The sequence below is a fragment of the Stegodyphus dumicola genome, chromosome 6 (genome assembly GCF_044657685.1).
Source record: "Stegodyphus dumicola isolate Sdum_Otavi_A_Nest chromosome 6, ASM4465768v1".
Classification (NCBI taxonomy): Eukaryota; Metazoa; Arthropoda; class Arachnida; order Araneae; family Eresidae; genus Stegodyphus; species Stegodyphus dumicola.
Window position 1 is genome coordinate 61,693,023 of NC_140773.1, and position 16,786 is coordinate 61,709,808.

The 16,786-nt window shown below is 32.4% G+C and overlaps 1 protein-coding gene across 2 annotated transcripts in view; it reads right to left on the reverse strand.

Moving 5' to 3' along the window:
* Positions 1–3,808: 3,808 nt before the first annotated feature.
* Positions 3,809–16,786, reverse strand: part of LOC118197325 (UDP-glucose 4-epimerase-like) — a 61,398-nt gene continuing 48,420 nt past the window's right edge. For both annotated transcript variants that reach the window (XM_085818353.1, XM_085818354.1), the window contains 3 exons: positions 7,310–7,387; positions 6,521–6,635; positions 3,809–3,919 (listed from right to left, as the gene is read on the reverse strand). In XM_085818353.1, coding sequence (XP_085674479.1) covers positions 3,843–3,919; positions 6,521–6,635; positions 7,310–7,387 — 270 coding nt within the window. In that variant the 3' untranslated portion in view covers positions 3,809–3,842. The remainder of the gene's footprint in view (positions 3,920–6,520; positions 6,636–7,309; positions 7,388–16,786) is intronic.

The window sequence follows — 16,786 nt, forward strand, 5'->3', positions numbered from 1 at the left end:
GATGGATGTTATGATTTTTTTTCCATTAAAAAAAAAAAAAAAAAAAAAAACCTCCAGAATTTTTTTCTTTTGCTTTGAAAAACAGAAAATTTCTTGAAAACATCTACAACAAGCAAAGGTTGCTTTTGTTGACATATTCTCTTCAAATAATTCTTCTGAATATTAAAATTAGGGTTACAGCAATTTCTAGAAATGTTATGAATAGTTTAGAAACAAACTTTTGCATTTTCCTAATTAAAATGCTGTGAAAATAACTATTTATATGTCATTGTTATTTTTATATTAAATTAGTTAAATTCAATTGTTATTTTGAAGAATAATTTTTCTCATCATTTAATGTTGTCAAAATAGCCATGGACAAAGATGATCACATTGAATAGTACCTACTGTAATATACTGACTGTCAACATTGAGATAATTCATGATAAGCCTAATAATTCCTACATATTTTGATTAACACAGTCATCACAGTAATGATGCACCGTCATCCTACTTCCCCCCTGCACTAAGAATTCCCCTCTAGCCCTAAAGTAAAAACAAAATGCGAATTCCTTTAAAATATTTTTATATCTATCGCTTCCTACAGCAATAACATATAATAATCCCTGTAACGATGTTAAAATATTAAAAATAATAAAATAAAAATCATGAATTTTATGCAAGTTCAGAATATATCTGAACCTATTCCTATTAGCATCTTGATTATTGCCAAAACTTTAGTGAGAGTTCAGATCAATCTCTTGACATTGTCACTAAAAATCAGTATTGCTAACAATGAATCACTTGACCAATAATCTTCAAGACAAGATTTCATGATAAGTCCCATTGCAAAAATAAGTCCTAAAAATTTCTCTATTTCTACTACATCATTTGGTTTTCAATGATGTACACAACATTTTAATTTTCTGTTGATTCATGAATACATTACTCCGTGTACCTGTTGGTTTCTGATACAATCATTTGCATAATTATTGTAGTGACAAATAAAGAAAAAAATTCTATGTTATGAGAAGGCTATGAGGTCTGCGCATTCTGAATGCATAGTGCCAAAGCCACCCTGAGAAATAATATCATTAGCCTCTCCCTATTTATTAACTTTATGCCATTCATATGATATTGAAGCTATCTGGGAATCAACAGTTTCACTTTCACTACTTTCGGAAATACTTAACTCTTTCAGCATCAGTATTTAAGCCTTAGGCATACTGAACTGACTCCATATTTGTTTCATCTTCTTCTGCAACTTCTTGGATGTCATGAATTTCATTTTTGATGCTTGAATTGGAAACACAGTCAGTAAATTTGCAACTGCTTTCCCTGCCCGAGTTTGTGTTGTCAGTAAGCTCTTCATCAGATAAACTGAGGTATTTTATTATCTTTTCAATTGAAAAAAGCTTTCATTTAACCAGTTTTCTTTCTAAAAACATAAAAAGTATATGAAACATATGACAGACCTGACAAGTGGCATGGATATGAAAATTGCCCCAAAGCACTAGGAATTGTGCAATTAATCCCAATCATGTAAAAACATAACAATATAAAGTGGAATATGCTGGAAATGTAATAAGTCACTAGACATGCTACAACAATGCAGAAAAGCATTTTATAGGGGACAAGTTATCTCGCCCTAGTGCACAGCGAATAATTTTGGGAGGCTGAGAATATTTCGTCCATTGCAGCAAAAGTGTTAATAGGTATTGAGTTCACACACGAAATAAAAGTTATGTTTGTTGTGCCTTCTAAACTGTGATATTTAAATTCTTGTTTTTAAATAAAAAGTGAATTTTAAATAACAGCTGTGTGATTTTCAGTACTAATTTAGACTTTCCTGTTAATAGATGCATTTGTTTACAGTCTACAGCAAAATGATGCCACTGATATGAATTTTTTTTTATATATACTGAGTTTAAAGAACAACCTCATATATTTTTGTATTTTTAAAATGCCTAGCCTGCTGCCCAAGTTTGGTATTTTTTCGTATAACATAACCAAACCTGCCTATTTTAGATCTGCTAGTTAAAGCAACAAATTTAGTTTATAGGTTTGCATAAAAAAGTTTATAGGTTTGCATAAATGTCCATAAATCTAATTTACTTATTAATTTAGATTTCCATGCTTATGAGCATGTAGATTGGATTTGCAATAGCGGTATACAGAAATAGTTGATAATAGCAAAAATACTTTATACTGCATGATCTTCCATAAAAATAAGTTATCTTTTTATATTCTATAATGTAATTGATTCTTTATTTCATAAATAACATTTGTGTGAAAGTTTCAGTAAACTGAGGTAGGAGATTTTGTTATTGTAAACACATACATGTATAATCAGGATTTTTTCCCCCACAGTAATTTTTTTATTACCTCTATGAAATGCATATTCTTGATATGAAGTAATTATTAAATTCTTGACAATCTTCAATTTTTAAAATCTAATCTCATTTGGTAATTTTCATTTTATTATCCATTGTGCAGTTTTGTTCTCTAGTATACCATAACAATATTTTTTTGTAATTAAGATGCTTTTTGAATTTATGATTTAATTTTGAATATTTTACAATCGTTGTTAAAACTAGTTTTTTAAAAAGCAAAAATTACAGTATATCTTCTTTCTCAAATTTTTAGATATGGGGCATATCTAGGAAGTAAATAAGAAATGGGAGCAACTAGTTGAACAAAATTTATTTTGAAAGAGTAAAACTTAAAATGGGCTATTATTCACATAGGCATCTATGGCACTGACATACTTATCATACTTAAGGACAATTTTTTTTATACTTTTATCATGCACAGATGATGCTAACCTGCGAGTGGAAAATTTAGCAAGCAATAAAGATGCTCAATATGAGATAAGTTAGTTACGTGTAAGCTTTGTATATATTGCATCACAACAGAAGTTATGCTTGCGGTTGTGAAAAAATTAGAATCTTTATTTATTTTATACATACTAGAAATACATACTTAGCTATGTGAAATTTACCATTAAATAATCGAATTTTATGCTGCTGATGTGATGCATAGATCAGCAGTAAAATAATGATGTCAGAAACTAAAGGATTGAAAAACACCCATTCATCAGTATCAATGAAATGCTGTGTGGCATTGATAAGAAAATGCAATACAATCGACTTATGATCACTGATGAATTCGCTGCAGTTTCTGTTATGTGTCAGTTCATCATGTAGACAGAAGCAGACGTGCACAGTGTGACAATGCATTTTTATGCTACAGAACATAACTTTTGTCATTTGACAACTTCTGATCTTCATTTGTAGTAGACAAAAATTGCTAAATGAAAATCGTAATATCCATCTGAGAAATTAATATTTATTGAAATGAAGTTTACTGAAGTACCCACGACATTCAATATTTATGCTTAAAATATATGATTATATAAAAACAAATTTGTATGTTAGATGTGGTTTAAAGAATTTGTAATTCTGTAGTTAAAAACATTAAAATCAAAATTATATTTATTTGAAAATATATGTGACTAAGTGTAGATAATGGATAACTTGTATCCATGCACAAAACCTAATTTTTTTAAGAGTGATAACTTTCTAAAAATATAAAAAGTTAATGCTTGTTTCTCTTAGTGTTATTAAGGATTCTTTCAAAAGATTTCCAGGTAATAACTCCTATTTTTCAAAACAATTTTCGAAAAATTTAATTAATATGAAGATTTGATATAGGAAAATGAAAAACATACATTTAATGAAAATATGTACATATATGGAAGTTTTTTTTTGGTAAAAATATTTTCATAGTATTAAATTTTTCTTTTTATAGCTTAAAAAAGTGCTGGAAATGTTTTTTTGGATACTTTATTACAGTTAAGTTATTCATTCAGTTGTTCCATTTTGCATATTTGTTCTGTAACCTTCTGGATTTAATGTCTGCCATCTCCAATAGTCTTCACCTGTTCAAAAGAAGGAAAAAATCTAAATTAAAAATTTCATAATAGTTAGTGTGATTTTTAGAAATCTGTACAATATATATCTGAAAAGAAAGTTATTAAATAGCAAGCCTGATTATAATTTAAAGAAAAATTATACATAATAAACAACGTAAATTTCTTTCTAATTATATGTAATGATAATGCATTTTGATACCATATTTCCTTCCAAAAAAGCAGTTGAAGCACCAAACTGTAAATACCTTTGGAAGTTATTAATGCTTCCGTGTAATATTTACCACCTTATTAAAGATTTTCTGCATGACAGATCTGCATTGCTCTCCCTTGACCATGTTTCTTCCTCCCGCATTTTGGAAAGAGGTTGCCAGACCTTAGGCCAAGGCTCGGTTTCCGGACCTTTATTGTGGAATTTAATTATGAATGATCTACTCAATAGACTCTCACATTGTCCGAGTTGTAAAACAATTGCTTTTGCTGATGATCTACTAATTTGCTTTCAAGAGAAGTGTCCCATTACTCTCTTTAATACGGCTCAAAACACCCTTAATATTATTTCCAATTGGTCCAGAGAACAGAAATTGGAATTCAATCCTAATAAATCTAAAATTATGATAATTAAAAGAAAGCATGTCAGCTGTATAAACCAACAACTGTACTTGGATAATACCTTACCCGAAACAGTGAATGAAATAAAATATTTAGGCGTTATTCTTGATCATAAGTTTTGTTGGAAAAATCATATTATGTATTTATCCAATAAGTGTGAAAATAGACTTAGAGGACTTAATCGTGTCTCTTGCAATACTTTTGTAATTTTTAATGTTATTGATATGATTAATTTTTAATGTTATGTAATAAAATTTAATGTTATTGATATGATTTATAAGCAGGGTATTGTCCCCTTTATTTGCTATGCTTCTAGAGTGTGGGGAACAGCTTTAGAAAAGAAGATTAATTCCCGTATACTTCGCAGAATTCAAAGAATTGTACTAAGAGTTGTGCATGGCTACAGAACAATTAGCTATGAAGCCTGTTTCGCAATTTCAGGATTTCCTCCGATTGACCTTCATGTTTTGAATGACAAAAAGTTTAAAGATACCATCAGCAAATTTATGTTCGATGCCAAGGTGTTGTTTGAAGATCTTCCTCATCCTGCCAATCGTTTGCCAATTCAAACTATCATTTATGACAATTCTGTTGATGATAATTTCCCTGTTGTGTGTTATACAGATGGCAGTAAAATTAATAATCGAGTTGGATTAGCTTATGTCGTTTTCCATAATGGTTCTGAAGTGGAATACAAACTCTTTAGAATTCCCAATGAATGCAGTGTTTTCCAAGCCGAATTACTGTGCATTAGTGAGTTAATTAAGTGGATATCTAACAACTGTTCGCTAAATTTCTTATTCGCACTGATTCTCTTTCATCCTTATTTTCTCTTAGGAATATCTTCTCATATAATAAATTAATTGTGACTTCCCATGCTCTTCTTAAAGACCTTAATAATAAAAGTGTTGATGTTATCTTTTTTCATGTACGTGGCCACACTGGCAATCTAGGAAATGAACGGGCTGATTCGTTGGCAAAACAAGCTACACATCTTCAAGTAATTACTCCAATGATACTTCCTAAGTAATTTTACAAGACCAAAAGTAGGGATGATACAATACTCGAGTGGAATGAACTATACAGGAATTCTACTACTGCCTCTTTGACTAAACTATATTTTCCTTCCATTCCTCACAGACTGAATAATAAACACTTTTTCTGCAATTTTGAAGTTACTCAATTTCTAACTGGACATGGTAAATTCAATTCATATCTGAAGAGATTTAGATTATCTAGTACAGACTTGTGTTCATGCAGTTTCGGGGGAGTGCACAATGTCGAACATTTGTTGTTCTATTGTTCATAGCTCAAGGAAGGACGAAAGGAACTCATTTCTAAGTTAAACTCTGTGAATATTACATTTCATCCCCCTCTTCATGTTTTTGTCCAACATAAAATGGCTTTCTCTTTTTTCTGTAAATTTATCTCTTACGTATCATCTGTGAATTTGTAAGTTTATTTTATTTTGTGTTGTGGTGTTGTATTTTTTTTTTTTTTTACTTACTCTGTAAGCCTTGTGTAATACTATGTGGTGCACAAGGATTTAAAATTTTCAATAAAAAAAAAATATATATATTAATGCCTTTAAAAGTGTGCAGATTCCAGTATATGGTAAAGAAGTTGTGTTTAAGAACCATTTCATCAACGTGAGAACTTTCAGTATTAATGATTTTTGATTAAAGAATTTAGTTTTATCATTGAGCTATTGAAGAATTTAAAATATTTTATGATCCCTCCAATTTTAAAAAAAAATTAAATGTTAAGAAGTAGCTTCTCATAGGGGATTGGGAGGAAATAAATTATCCATAGCTAGTCCAAGTTCATATTATTCCTCATAAGGTTTCTCAAACCAAACATAATTCAGCAATGCATTAGTGTAAATTTAGTAAACAAATATGAATTTTTAACATTATGAAATTATGCTAACTTAAAATGATTGAACTTTTGACCATCTATTTTTTATATTCAATGGCAACTTGTCACTGAGCAACTTACACATTTCTTTTAATCCATATTCTGCTTTCCATCCTAATTCTTTCTCAGCCAAACTGCAGTCACCCCAAATAGCTGGTATATCTCCACGTCTTCTATCTGTTATTCGGTAAGGTACCTAAAAAATCAAAAAGAGTCGAAATGAAATACTTTATTAAAATTTAAAATCATTACACTGCTAAGGAGTCATGAAATTCAACTCATTTTTATTTATCAAAATTTAAAATTGTAATTAATTCCTTTGCCTTATGTCTGACTATTAAATTTATATGAAAATACAAATTTTGCTTAGCCATTCTTTAAAAGCTGCTGAGAGATTGGAGAGGAGATTTTAGCTTAAAAAAGAATTTAGATGTACTGACATAGTTTAATACTAATGTTTATTTATGTTCTTAGATATATTTTTAAGTTTCAGAAGCGGCATGAAGTTTCAGCATGATGCGGATACCTTGAAAAGTTCACTGTAACTACACTATTGATAGTCATATAAAATATCTTCCCAACGAGATGCATTAAAAACATACTTGTCACTCTGCAAAATATGATATTACTTATTACTGCATGATGAAAAAAAAAAAGCACCTTTTCAAATTAGAACTATGTTAAAATGCTGAATTGCTGACTAATTTAACAATTTCTTTTGCTAGGAATTTTTTTCTTTTACTTACATGATGAAAATTTCTGTTATGATAGTTTTTAGTTAAAAGTCCACCATTTGTAGTTTTTTTTTTAATTTTTGTATAAAATTGTAGATTTTAAATGTAAAATGTACAAAATTTGTAATTCACTTACCTTTTTTCCACTCACTTTTTCAAAACATTCAACAAGCTGAGCAACTGTAACTCCCTGACCAGTTCCTAAATTATACACCTGTAAAATAACAATGAATTATTTTGCTGTTTTTATGTACATAATTTGCACACAACACAACTTTGATTAATGTACGAGTTAAGGGGAGGGAGCGGAATTAAGAAATACTGTTAGGTAAATTATTTTGTATTGCTTTTTGCATTATTTTTTTGTAAATCTTTCTTTAAAGGTAAAGTTAATTGCCTCTCGCCATATAACTACTAATGATAAATTAGAATTCTGAAAATACATGTATGGAGACAAGAGACCCTACATAAGATATTCTTCTTGTACAATCCTATCAAATAATAAACCCAATTTTGAAAGAATAATACTCAATTGGGATAGAAATTCACCTATACTTGGAGACTTCAACGCCCCCTCAGCTCACTGGAGTTATTCGACATCAAATAGTATTGGTTGTATGGTCGAAAATCTTATTGATTTCATTGAGAATGAAGGACATTCTCCAACTTTCCTTTCTTAAATGGAAGTGAAAGTGTCTCTCATCCTGATTTATACCTAGCCCACTCAGCTCTGTCATGCAAAAAACAGCTTGAGTTAATTGATAGTCTCGGTGGTGCTGGACATAAAATATTACTATCCAGTATTGTAAGATATTTACATGGAGCCTAGTCAGGTTTTCTTGTGGTTCAACTATAAAGGCCTCACTGATACATTTATAAACAACTGCTTAGTTTCCCCAAATCTCGAACATTCTTCAAAACTCTTTACCCATGCTATACTAAAGTGTGCTTCACTATGTGTCCCAAGAGGACAACAAAAGAAATATACCCCTTTTTGGAATAACAAATTGCAGAAGCTTTGTGAGGACAGATGTAAGGCTCGAAATACCGACTTTAGTGAGGATTGTATAGCTTTGAGACACAGGCTATATTAATACTTTGATAGCATTTGATGCCATCCTAATACTATATTTTGATCAATGTTTGAAGCAAAGCGTGCCTCGTATACAAACTTTCTAGAAAATCTGGGCTTTAGGAGGTATGCCACAAAGGCTCATAATTTTTGCCCTAGATAAACAATCAAAACATCATAAGAAATGAACGTATTAAAAAAGGTTTTAAAGAGCTCACTACTGATAAAGATATTTCAAACGCTTTTTGTGGGCATTATTAGCAGAGCGTCCTACAGCAGGCTTTAAATATTCTTAACACCTGGAGATGGTCGTAAATACTGATAAAAACCACCTTTCAACTGTTTTCGCTCAGTACAAAGCATCACGACATCCAACTTCAGTTTAATGACAAAGACCTGAATAGAACTTTTGATATTGTCTACTTGGGTATTCATTTAGACCCAAAATTAACTTGGAGGAAACATATTGATTGAAGCTTGATAAAGGATATGCCAGATCAAGACTATTGAAATATTTCGCTGGTGTCACTTGGGGCTCAACCCAAGATATCTTGTGTGCAGCCTATAAAAGTTATGTTCATCCTGTTGTTGAATATGGAAACGAGGCTTTGATAACCGCCTTAGATGCTGTTAAAAACAAGCTTGACCTATTCCAAAGCAACATGCTGCTATTAATCACTGGTGGCGCTAAATCAACCGCTAAAATAGTTGATATGGAACTTCAGATTGAACTAGAACCGTTAAATGAAAGGTACCAAAAGGGGGCCATAAACCTCGTTGAAAAAATCTTACGAAGAAAAAATAACTTTCTAAATTATTACAGACCAGCAAACGAAAGATTAAAAATCCACATTTCCTTCCTTTCTACTGTTCACGATCTTTATGATACCTATGATATTCCTACACACAATCAAAGCTGCTGTCGAGGAATCTAGTAATCTTATTCTTCTCCGAGGTATCAGCCAAACCATCAAGCAGAAAATTTTAGATAAATGGCAAGAAATCTGGGATGCACAATTAAATAATAAGCTAAGAAGTGTGAAGCCTAGAGTGCAATTTTGGGAAAGTACTCGAAACCGAAGGGAAGAAGTACTCTTGACTCGTATTCGAGTCGGCCACTCCAGAATCACGCACAATTATCTTCTCAAAGCAAGCAGAGAGTGAGCCAATTTGTCCCTACTGTGATAGCATTTTATCTGTTCGTCATTTTTTAGTGTCCGAATTTTAATAGACTAAGACTATAGCATTTTAACGAGTGTGACTTGCCTCTTGACTGTTTAATCGGGAAAGAGGCCAATAATAATTTATTACTATACCTGAAAGAAACAGGTTTCTATTATTTAATTTAATTTAGCTTTTATTATAGTGTAATTTTAATGTGTTTCTTCGCTTGTTACATATCATTTGCTGAGTTTTAATACCTACTCCTTTTAATATTCACCATTTTATTAGTTCATGTAGATTTTATGACTTAGCTAATTGTTGTTATATAAAGTTTATCCATCTTTTTATAAACTAACATGTGTTTGCCGTATGTAACCTTTCTGGTTATGCGCCATTAACTCAACTACCACCACCTACACACAATCACCAGATTTTTCCTCGGGAATTATATCCTGTTCTAGGTTTGTTTTTGGTTTGATTTAATATGATTTAAAATTTTGCAAAAAGCCAATAAATAAAGAAAATAAATTTGTAAAAAGACATTAATTTAAGAATTTACTATGCCTTCATGGTTCAACATCCTGATTCGCCGGTTCGTATCACGTGACCCGAAATGATCTGATCTCACGTAAACTACGCTACAAAAATTTAATTCTCTCAGTAATTATCTACATTAATTTCAAGTTAAATCTTAATTTGGAATACAAGTTTAAATGCAAGAATTATTTCAATTCGTACGAATAGCTTACTCAGAAATTATGTAAAACCGCAGTGCTTTACTTCGCTAGTGCATTCTCAGTAGAATTGATGAATTTAACCCTTAATTTTGCTTTTCCTTTATTTTCACCTTCGGGTGAGCGGTGCGATTGCATCCTAATTGACTTAATTACCGCAAATGGTCTTGAGGTATAAAATTTATCTTTTGTAAAAATTCTATGTAATTGTATGCCAGTATTGAAAGAAACAATCTGATAAGAAATGGCTGCGACTTGTTGTGAAAATGAAGCGTAAAAGGTTACCAGCGAAGATATTCCGTCTGGCATCAGTTGTACCATTATTGCCGACTTTATCGTTTGCACCGGCAAAACGGAAAAATACCGAAAGGAACTTGCTTTAGAACACTGTGTTGTGAAATTTGTAAAAGAATATCGTTATAGTACAAGGTGTCTGAAATGGAACTATCACGCTACCAGATTAGAACCATCATTTACTTCCAGATCTGTTGCAAAAGGTCAGCTATAGAATGTCACCACATCATGTGTACAGCTTAAGGTACTAATGTTGTATCATATGACACTGTGAAGATTTGCTCCTGAAAGTTAAAAAACAAGGACCACAGGACATTGAAGAAGCAGAGCGCTCTGGTCGGCCTACTGATGTTAATGACGTTCGCCTGCGAGCCTAAAGGTCCTGCTTTCATTTTTTCCCCTAACTTTATTAAAAACATATTTTGGCGGAAAACTTTCGTTACAACCAGATGTTTAAATGCACAATATATTACGAGTTCTTCAACAAAATTACGATATTCTCAAATCGTATAGAAAAGTAAGGAATACAAAGCAGCAAGAAGACAAAATACCCGCTGTTAGAGACAGCAAATCGACGTAAAAAAAATATTTCGGTACTATTCCGTTTTGAGGACCGTAAAAAATCGCCAAACTATTGTTGATGCCAGTGATGCCAAGAAGAATTGCGGCAACCCTAACGCAAGAAAGGAAGTATAATCTTATATATATGCGGCTTAAGTGTTTGTCGCCGATAGCTTATTGGTTGCTTGCGTAACTGCAAATTGTTTTATTCCCCGTGCAGTGCAGCACGTGACGAATATTATGAGAAAGCTAAGCCGGAAAAAATAAAAATACAAGAGCACGTGCATTTAACATTAAATAAATAAATTTAACACCTATATATAATAGAATTTGGAAATATCTAACCGGCAACGATGAAAAAACAAATAAAATGAAATAAATAAATATCTTTATTATATGCTGCTTAAGTGTCTGTTTGTCGCCGATAGTTTATTGGTTGCTTGCCTAACTGTACTAGCCAATGGGGTGAAGTTGTCACGGCACAGGGTTGCCGTTTCAATTGAGACGTAGACAATTGCCTGTAAAAGTTGCCTTTGCTATGACCGTCAATAAGTCTCTGGGCCAAACACTTAAGCGTGTTGGCATTTTTTTACCTGAGCCTTCATTTGGACACGGTCAACTTTATGTTGCCTGTTCAAGAGTTCGTGAAAGAATTGACGTAAAATTAAAAATAATGGATGGTCCTCTGCAAGGCGAGCTTAAAAATGATGGAAAGATCTACACAAGAAATGTTGTGTACAAAGAGATCTTTGACATATGAATTAACATTTTATTATTTAAATCATCTTTATTTAATGAGCTAATGGTGGCTCTTAAGAAATGTACCGCCAGTGGTTTCCTTCATTGCACTCTACTTTAAGCAATTAAGCAAGTAGAAAGGGGAAACCCCGTGGGGCAGTAAGCAAAAGGGCGTTCTAGCCGCCTGCCGTGTGTAATTCAGTTTGAATTAGAAGTTACCTTTGCACGAATTATTTTAATTACAATTTATAATATCTAGAACAGCGGTCATTTCATATGACCGCCAGGCTTTCTAGTAGTAAATAGTTATCTAAGATTATTGTTTTAATTTAGATAAAAGGTTAATTTCATATAATACTTTTTTATTATTATAATTAAAAGCATAAGAGCAAATAGCTATTTCAGATCATTATTATAATTTATATAAAAAATATGATGTGTACACCACATGACTTCATTGTACGGAATATTAAATTATACGCATTTTTTCTTGCATTTCATTTAAACTTATTGGATTGAATTAAATCTACTTCGCCGACAACGCATAAACCACAATAGAATAAATGCATTCTTTAAAATTCACTCTATTTGTTTACCATAGCGACACTCTGGCGCTAGGTTCACTTAACAGTATTATATTTCGTTCATATTATAACTCAGAATGCACAAAATTTATATCATTTAAAGAATTATCTAATCGTTGCCATATGTTCTATTCATATACTATGATAAATATAGAACGATGTATAAAATAAATTAATCAAACAAAACAAAAAAGAAACAGTTTTTAACAGACGATTGAGTATTTCTAATTCAATTAATTCAGTTCTCACTTCGCAACAAGGCAAAAATACATAAAAACTCAAAATATCTATATTAAAAATTACGAAGTAAATCTTAAACACTTATTTCCTCGAAAAAATTCCAGAAAGGATTAAGCATGATTTAATTCCAATAATAAATGAATGCGTTATCTTTGTTGTTGCGAAGCTAAGTTTCTCTAGATTGGCAACAAATCCACTATCCTGCTGTTTCAAATGTAAACAAGCAATGGCTGCCATCAAAAAAAAATATTAAGCTTAGCGGCACTTAAACAACTTTAAAATTGTTACTAATTCTAAAATTATTGCATACAGATTTACTAAAGGCATAAAAATCTTAACCGGATGATAAGAACAACATAACTCAATCATTTTTAAAGCAAAAAATGTACAATTTACAAACATATAAGAGTAAAGAAACAGATAACTGAGCAGGGTAACAGAGTGGATATATATATAAATATATTTATATGTGTTTATTGCGGCCGATTGCAACCAAAATACGAGGTGCACATCTACATATTATAGCAGTCTTATATACAAAATTTCAACGTTCTGAGGATACTCGTTTTTAAGTTATGCGAGATATATACGTTCGTACAGACGCCACGAAAAATTCTCTTCAGAATTCATTTTAAAGCAGTTTTGTAATTTTTTTGGAGGAAAAGAGTATTTTATTCTGTCCTTATGTACAGATATCATGCAGAAACATCGTTAAATTGCATTCGATAGCGGTCAAAATGGATATTTTCGTTGAAATATGCTGCCTGAAACTTTTCGCGATTACAATACTTCCTTTTTGCTTCGTACAAGGAGGTAAAAAGGCTAAACATAACTAGGTGGCTACCAAGTTATCGCTAAAGCATTATTTCATCTCGTTGGTTGTTCAAACATAATTTTCTATAATGAATGATGCCTTTTCTTTGAAAAAATTCTATTGCAGACTTTTCGTAACTGGGCAATTCCCACATAGTTAAATCCACAGCGTTTTCAAAAAAGGATTTTAAAATTAAAGTAGTATTTCAATGGTGTCTTAAGAAATATAGAACTGTCTAAACTTACGCAATTTGAAATCAGCGTGTACGCTATATTTGGCGCTTTTGCGCATACACTTTCGCTGCAATTTTTTTTACGGTCCTCAAACGGAATAATACCAATGATTCTACACTGGTTATCATAAATTAAGGAAAAATCACAAAAATAGCGATAACTCCCACAAAAATAAGCCAAACCGTGTAAAATTTGAATATGTTGCCAAGTAAGAGTAGCTGAGTAAAACTGCGATATGCAAATTAGTTGCGCTGCTTTCGGAATACGTCATCTGCGAGGAGCATAAAAGTCCATGTTTGAGAGCAAGCCCACATATTTCACTGTGACAGTGACGTCAGAAATCTGAGATAGCCAATTCGTAACAATGACCTCCAGGCATCATTTGTCTGCAGAACTGCGATGGAGAGCCATTGGGAGACTAGAGGCAGGATAAAGTCAAACAGAAGTGGCCAGATGGCTAAATGTGAGTCCTTCTGTGGTTCATAGACTTTGGAGGCAATTTCAAACCACATATTCGGCATCTAAGGAGGTTCAGCCAAAGACGGCCAACTGCTACGACGAGCGCCGATGATCGATATTTGACGTTATGTGCACGCAGGAATAGAACCGCTACTCCGACTCTTCTTAGATCCTCTCTTGCTGCAGCCACTCGATGGTTCGTGTCAACGTCAAGGCTTCACGAAGGTGATCTGTATGCGAGGCGAACAACCATTTGCGTGCTACTCAAGTTACGCCATAGGAGGGACTGTTTGCAGTGGGCGCGACAACATGTCCACTGGATGCCTGAGCAATGGAGGGCTATTCTCTTTACGGATGAGTCCAGGTTTAGTCTAGAAAGTAGGCGATATTTGATATGGAGAGAACTTAGAAACCGTTATCATCCGTCAAACATCCGTGAAGGAGGTGCATACGGAAGAGGCAGTGTCTGTGTTTGGGGTGGCATATCTTTGGGTGGATGCACAGACCTACATGTTTTTCCAAGGGGAACCGTGAATGCTCATGTTTATAGAGATGACATCCTTGATGCTTATGTGCGCCCATATGCCGGGCAATAAGTGATGCTTTCCTGTTACAGGACGACAATGCAAGACCACACAGGGCTCGCATCGTATATGATTATCTTCAACAGGAAACAATTATGCGCATGGAGTGGCCAGCTCGATCCCCGGTCTTGAATCCTATCGAGCACGTTTTGGATGCTTTAGGGAGACGTCTAGCTGCTCTCAATCCGCCCCCTCAAACCCTTGTCGCGCTTGCAACTGCTTTGCAAGAGCAACGGCTCTCGCTTCCTATGAAACTGATAGATCGCATAATTGAAAGCATCACACATCGCTGTATATGCTGTATTGCTTCTAGAGGCGATCATATTCCATATTGAAGATACTTTTCCTATAGCAAACTGACACCTTCGATTTGTTCATTTTATACATGTGCTAATTTCTGTACTAACATATTTGTCTGGTAATTTCTTTTTATGTTATTTGATACTTTACTATGTGTTGTATATTGTGGGTAAGTTTCATTAAATTCTACATGTAACTTTTCAGTAATCATGATTTTTGTGATTTTTCCTTAATTTATGATAACCAGTGTAATTGAAAATAAAGCAATATGAGACCGGAAATGGTGGCGGCATATAGTGTAGCTATGCTAATAAATCGATGCATAGAATTAAGGAAATACTATTACCTTTTTATAGGAATTTATTATTACTTCTTATTAAATACAACATCCATTTCTAGAACTCCTTTTATAAACATCATTTGTGACAAAATTTGTTATGTCTATGGCTCAAAGAATATTTGTGAAAATAGAAACGGAAAGTCTATGAGCGGCTATTGACCTTCAACAAAGCTCAGACCGCATAAATTTACGAGTGTTAGAGAAAAAGTTGAAACAGGATGTTGGGGTATTTAATTTTTGAATTTAATAGATAAAAATACTTCGTTTGCGTAGTACCTATTTTTCTGTTACGTACCATTGGTTGAGAATCGCTGGACTATACAATTAGACAATGACGTACAAAATAATTTATAATTTAATTTGATATTTTTTACCAATTTTGGGACAAATACGAGAGAAATTACCGATATAAATATTGTAAACATTGTTTTCTGATAACAATAAAATGTGATTAATACTAGGGGATATAAAGGATTATAAAGTACAATTTTTACTAAAAAAATTTATTTTGGGTTGCATCTTACGGTCTGAAAGTAACACAGTATGTAGAAAATAAAGATTCCCCCCCCTCCAAAAAAAATTATCTTGTAAGTTTGGAAAGCGTCTCATCGTCGAAAAAATACGGTAACTTAAGATAAAGTGATATTAGTGGAAGGTTCTGCGCCGAGATACTTAAAATCTGTTCATTCTAGTAATTACAATAATGCTGAAAATTTGCACAAAAATTATTAATTGGATGTATTATAGAATAAATGTATTTCAAATTATATTATTTTGTGTTCTTAACTAAACTAGCGGCTTAAAGCGGTTATTGTGAAACGAGAAAACATATATAATGAGTTTAGTGTTATTTCACAGGTTCAGCTAGTAACTGATAATAACAGAGATTAGAAATTGCATTTACTGATTTTAAATTGCTTAGTTTGTTAATCAATAACAGATTAAATCGCTATATATTATTACGGTTGATCTTTACATTACGGTAACTTGGCGATTTTTTGGCGAAAATTTGGCGACCAACTCCCCTACAGCAACCCTCTATTTTTTTTTTCCCCGCCGCCATTTTGTCTTCACGAAGTAAAGACATGTTTCTTTTCTTCTTATCTACTGAACACTTCTTCCAACAATCTACTAGCCGAATTACACTTATGCTAGAAATTTTATCAAACAAAACTGCTTAATCATGACAAATATTCACTGCAAAATTCAGAAAAAGTGCACAATACCATACACCTTACGCGTTTTTCAAAATAACACATACACATAAACCATGTACACGCCGACTTATTTTTACTTAAAAAAAACATCCCAGAATTGCACAAAAATGGCATTGCGCACACTCTTCACTATATCCATGTACACTGCTTTTTTCTCATAAATTCGAAAAATTTCACGAAAATACATGACAATTTTCTCAATCTTTAAACCCGGTAAAAAGAACATATATGAAATTACCTGATCGCGAAAAAGTATTTACCCTTTACAAATATGAACAT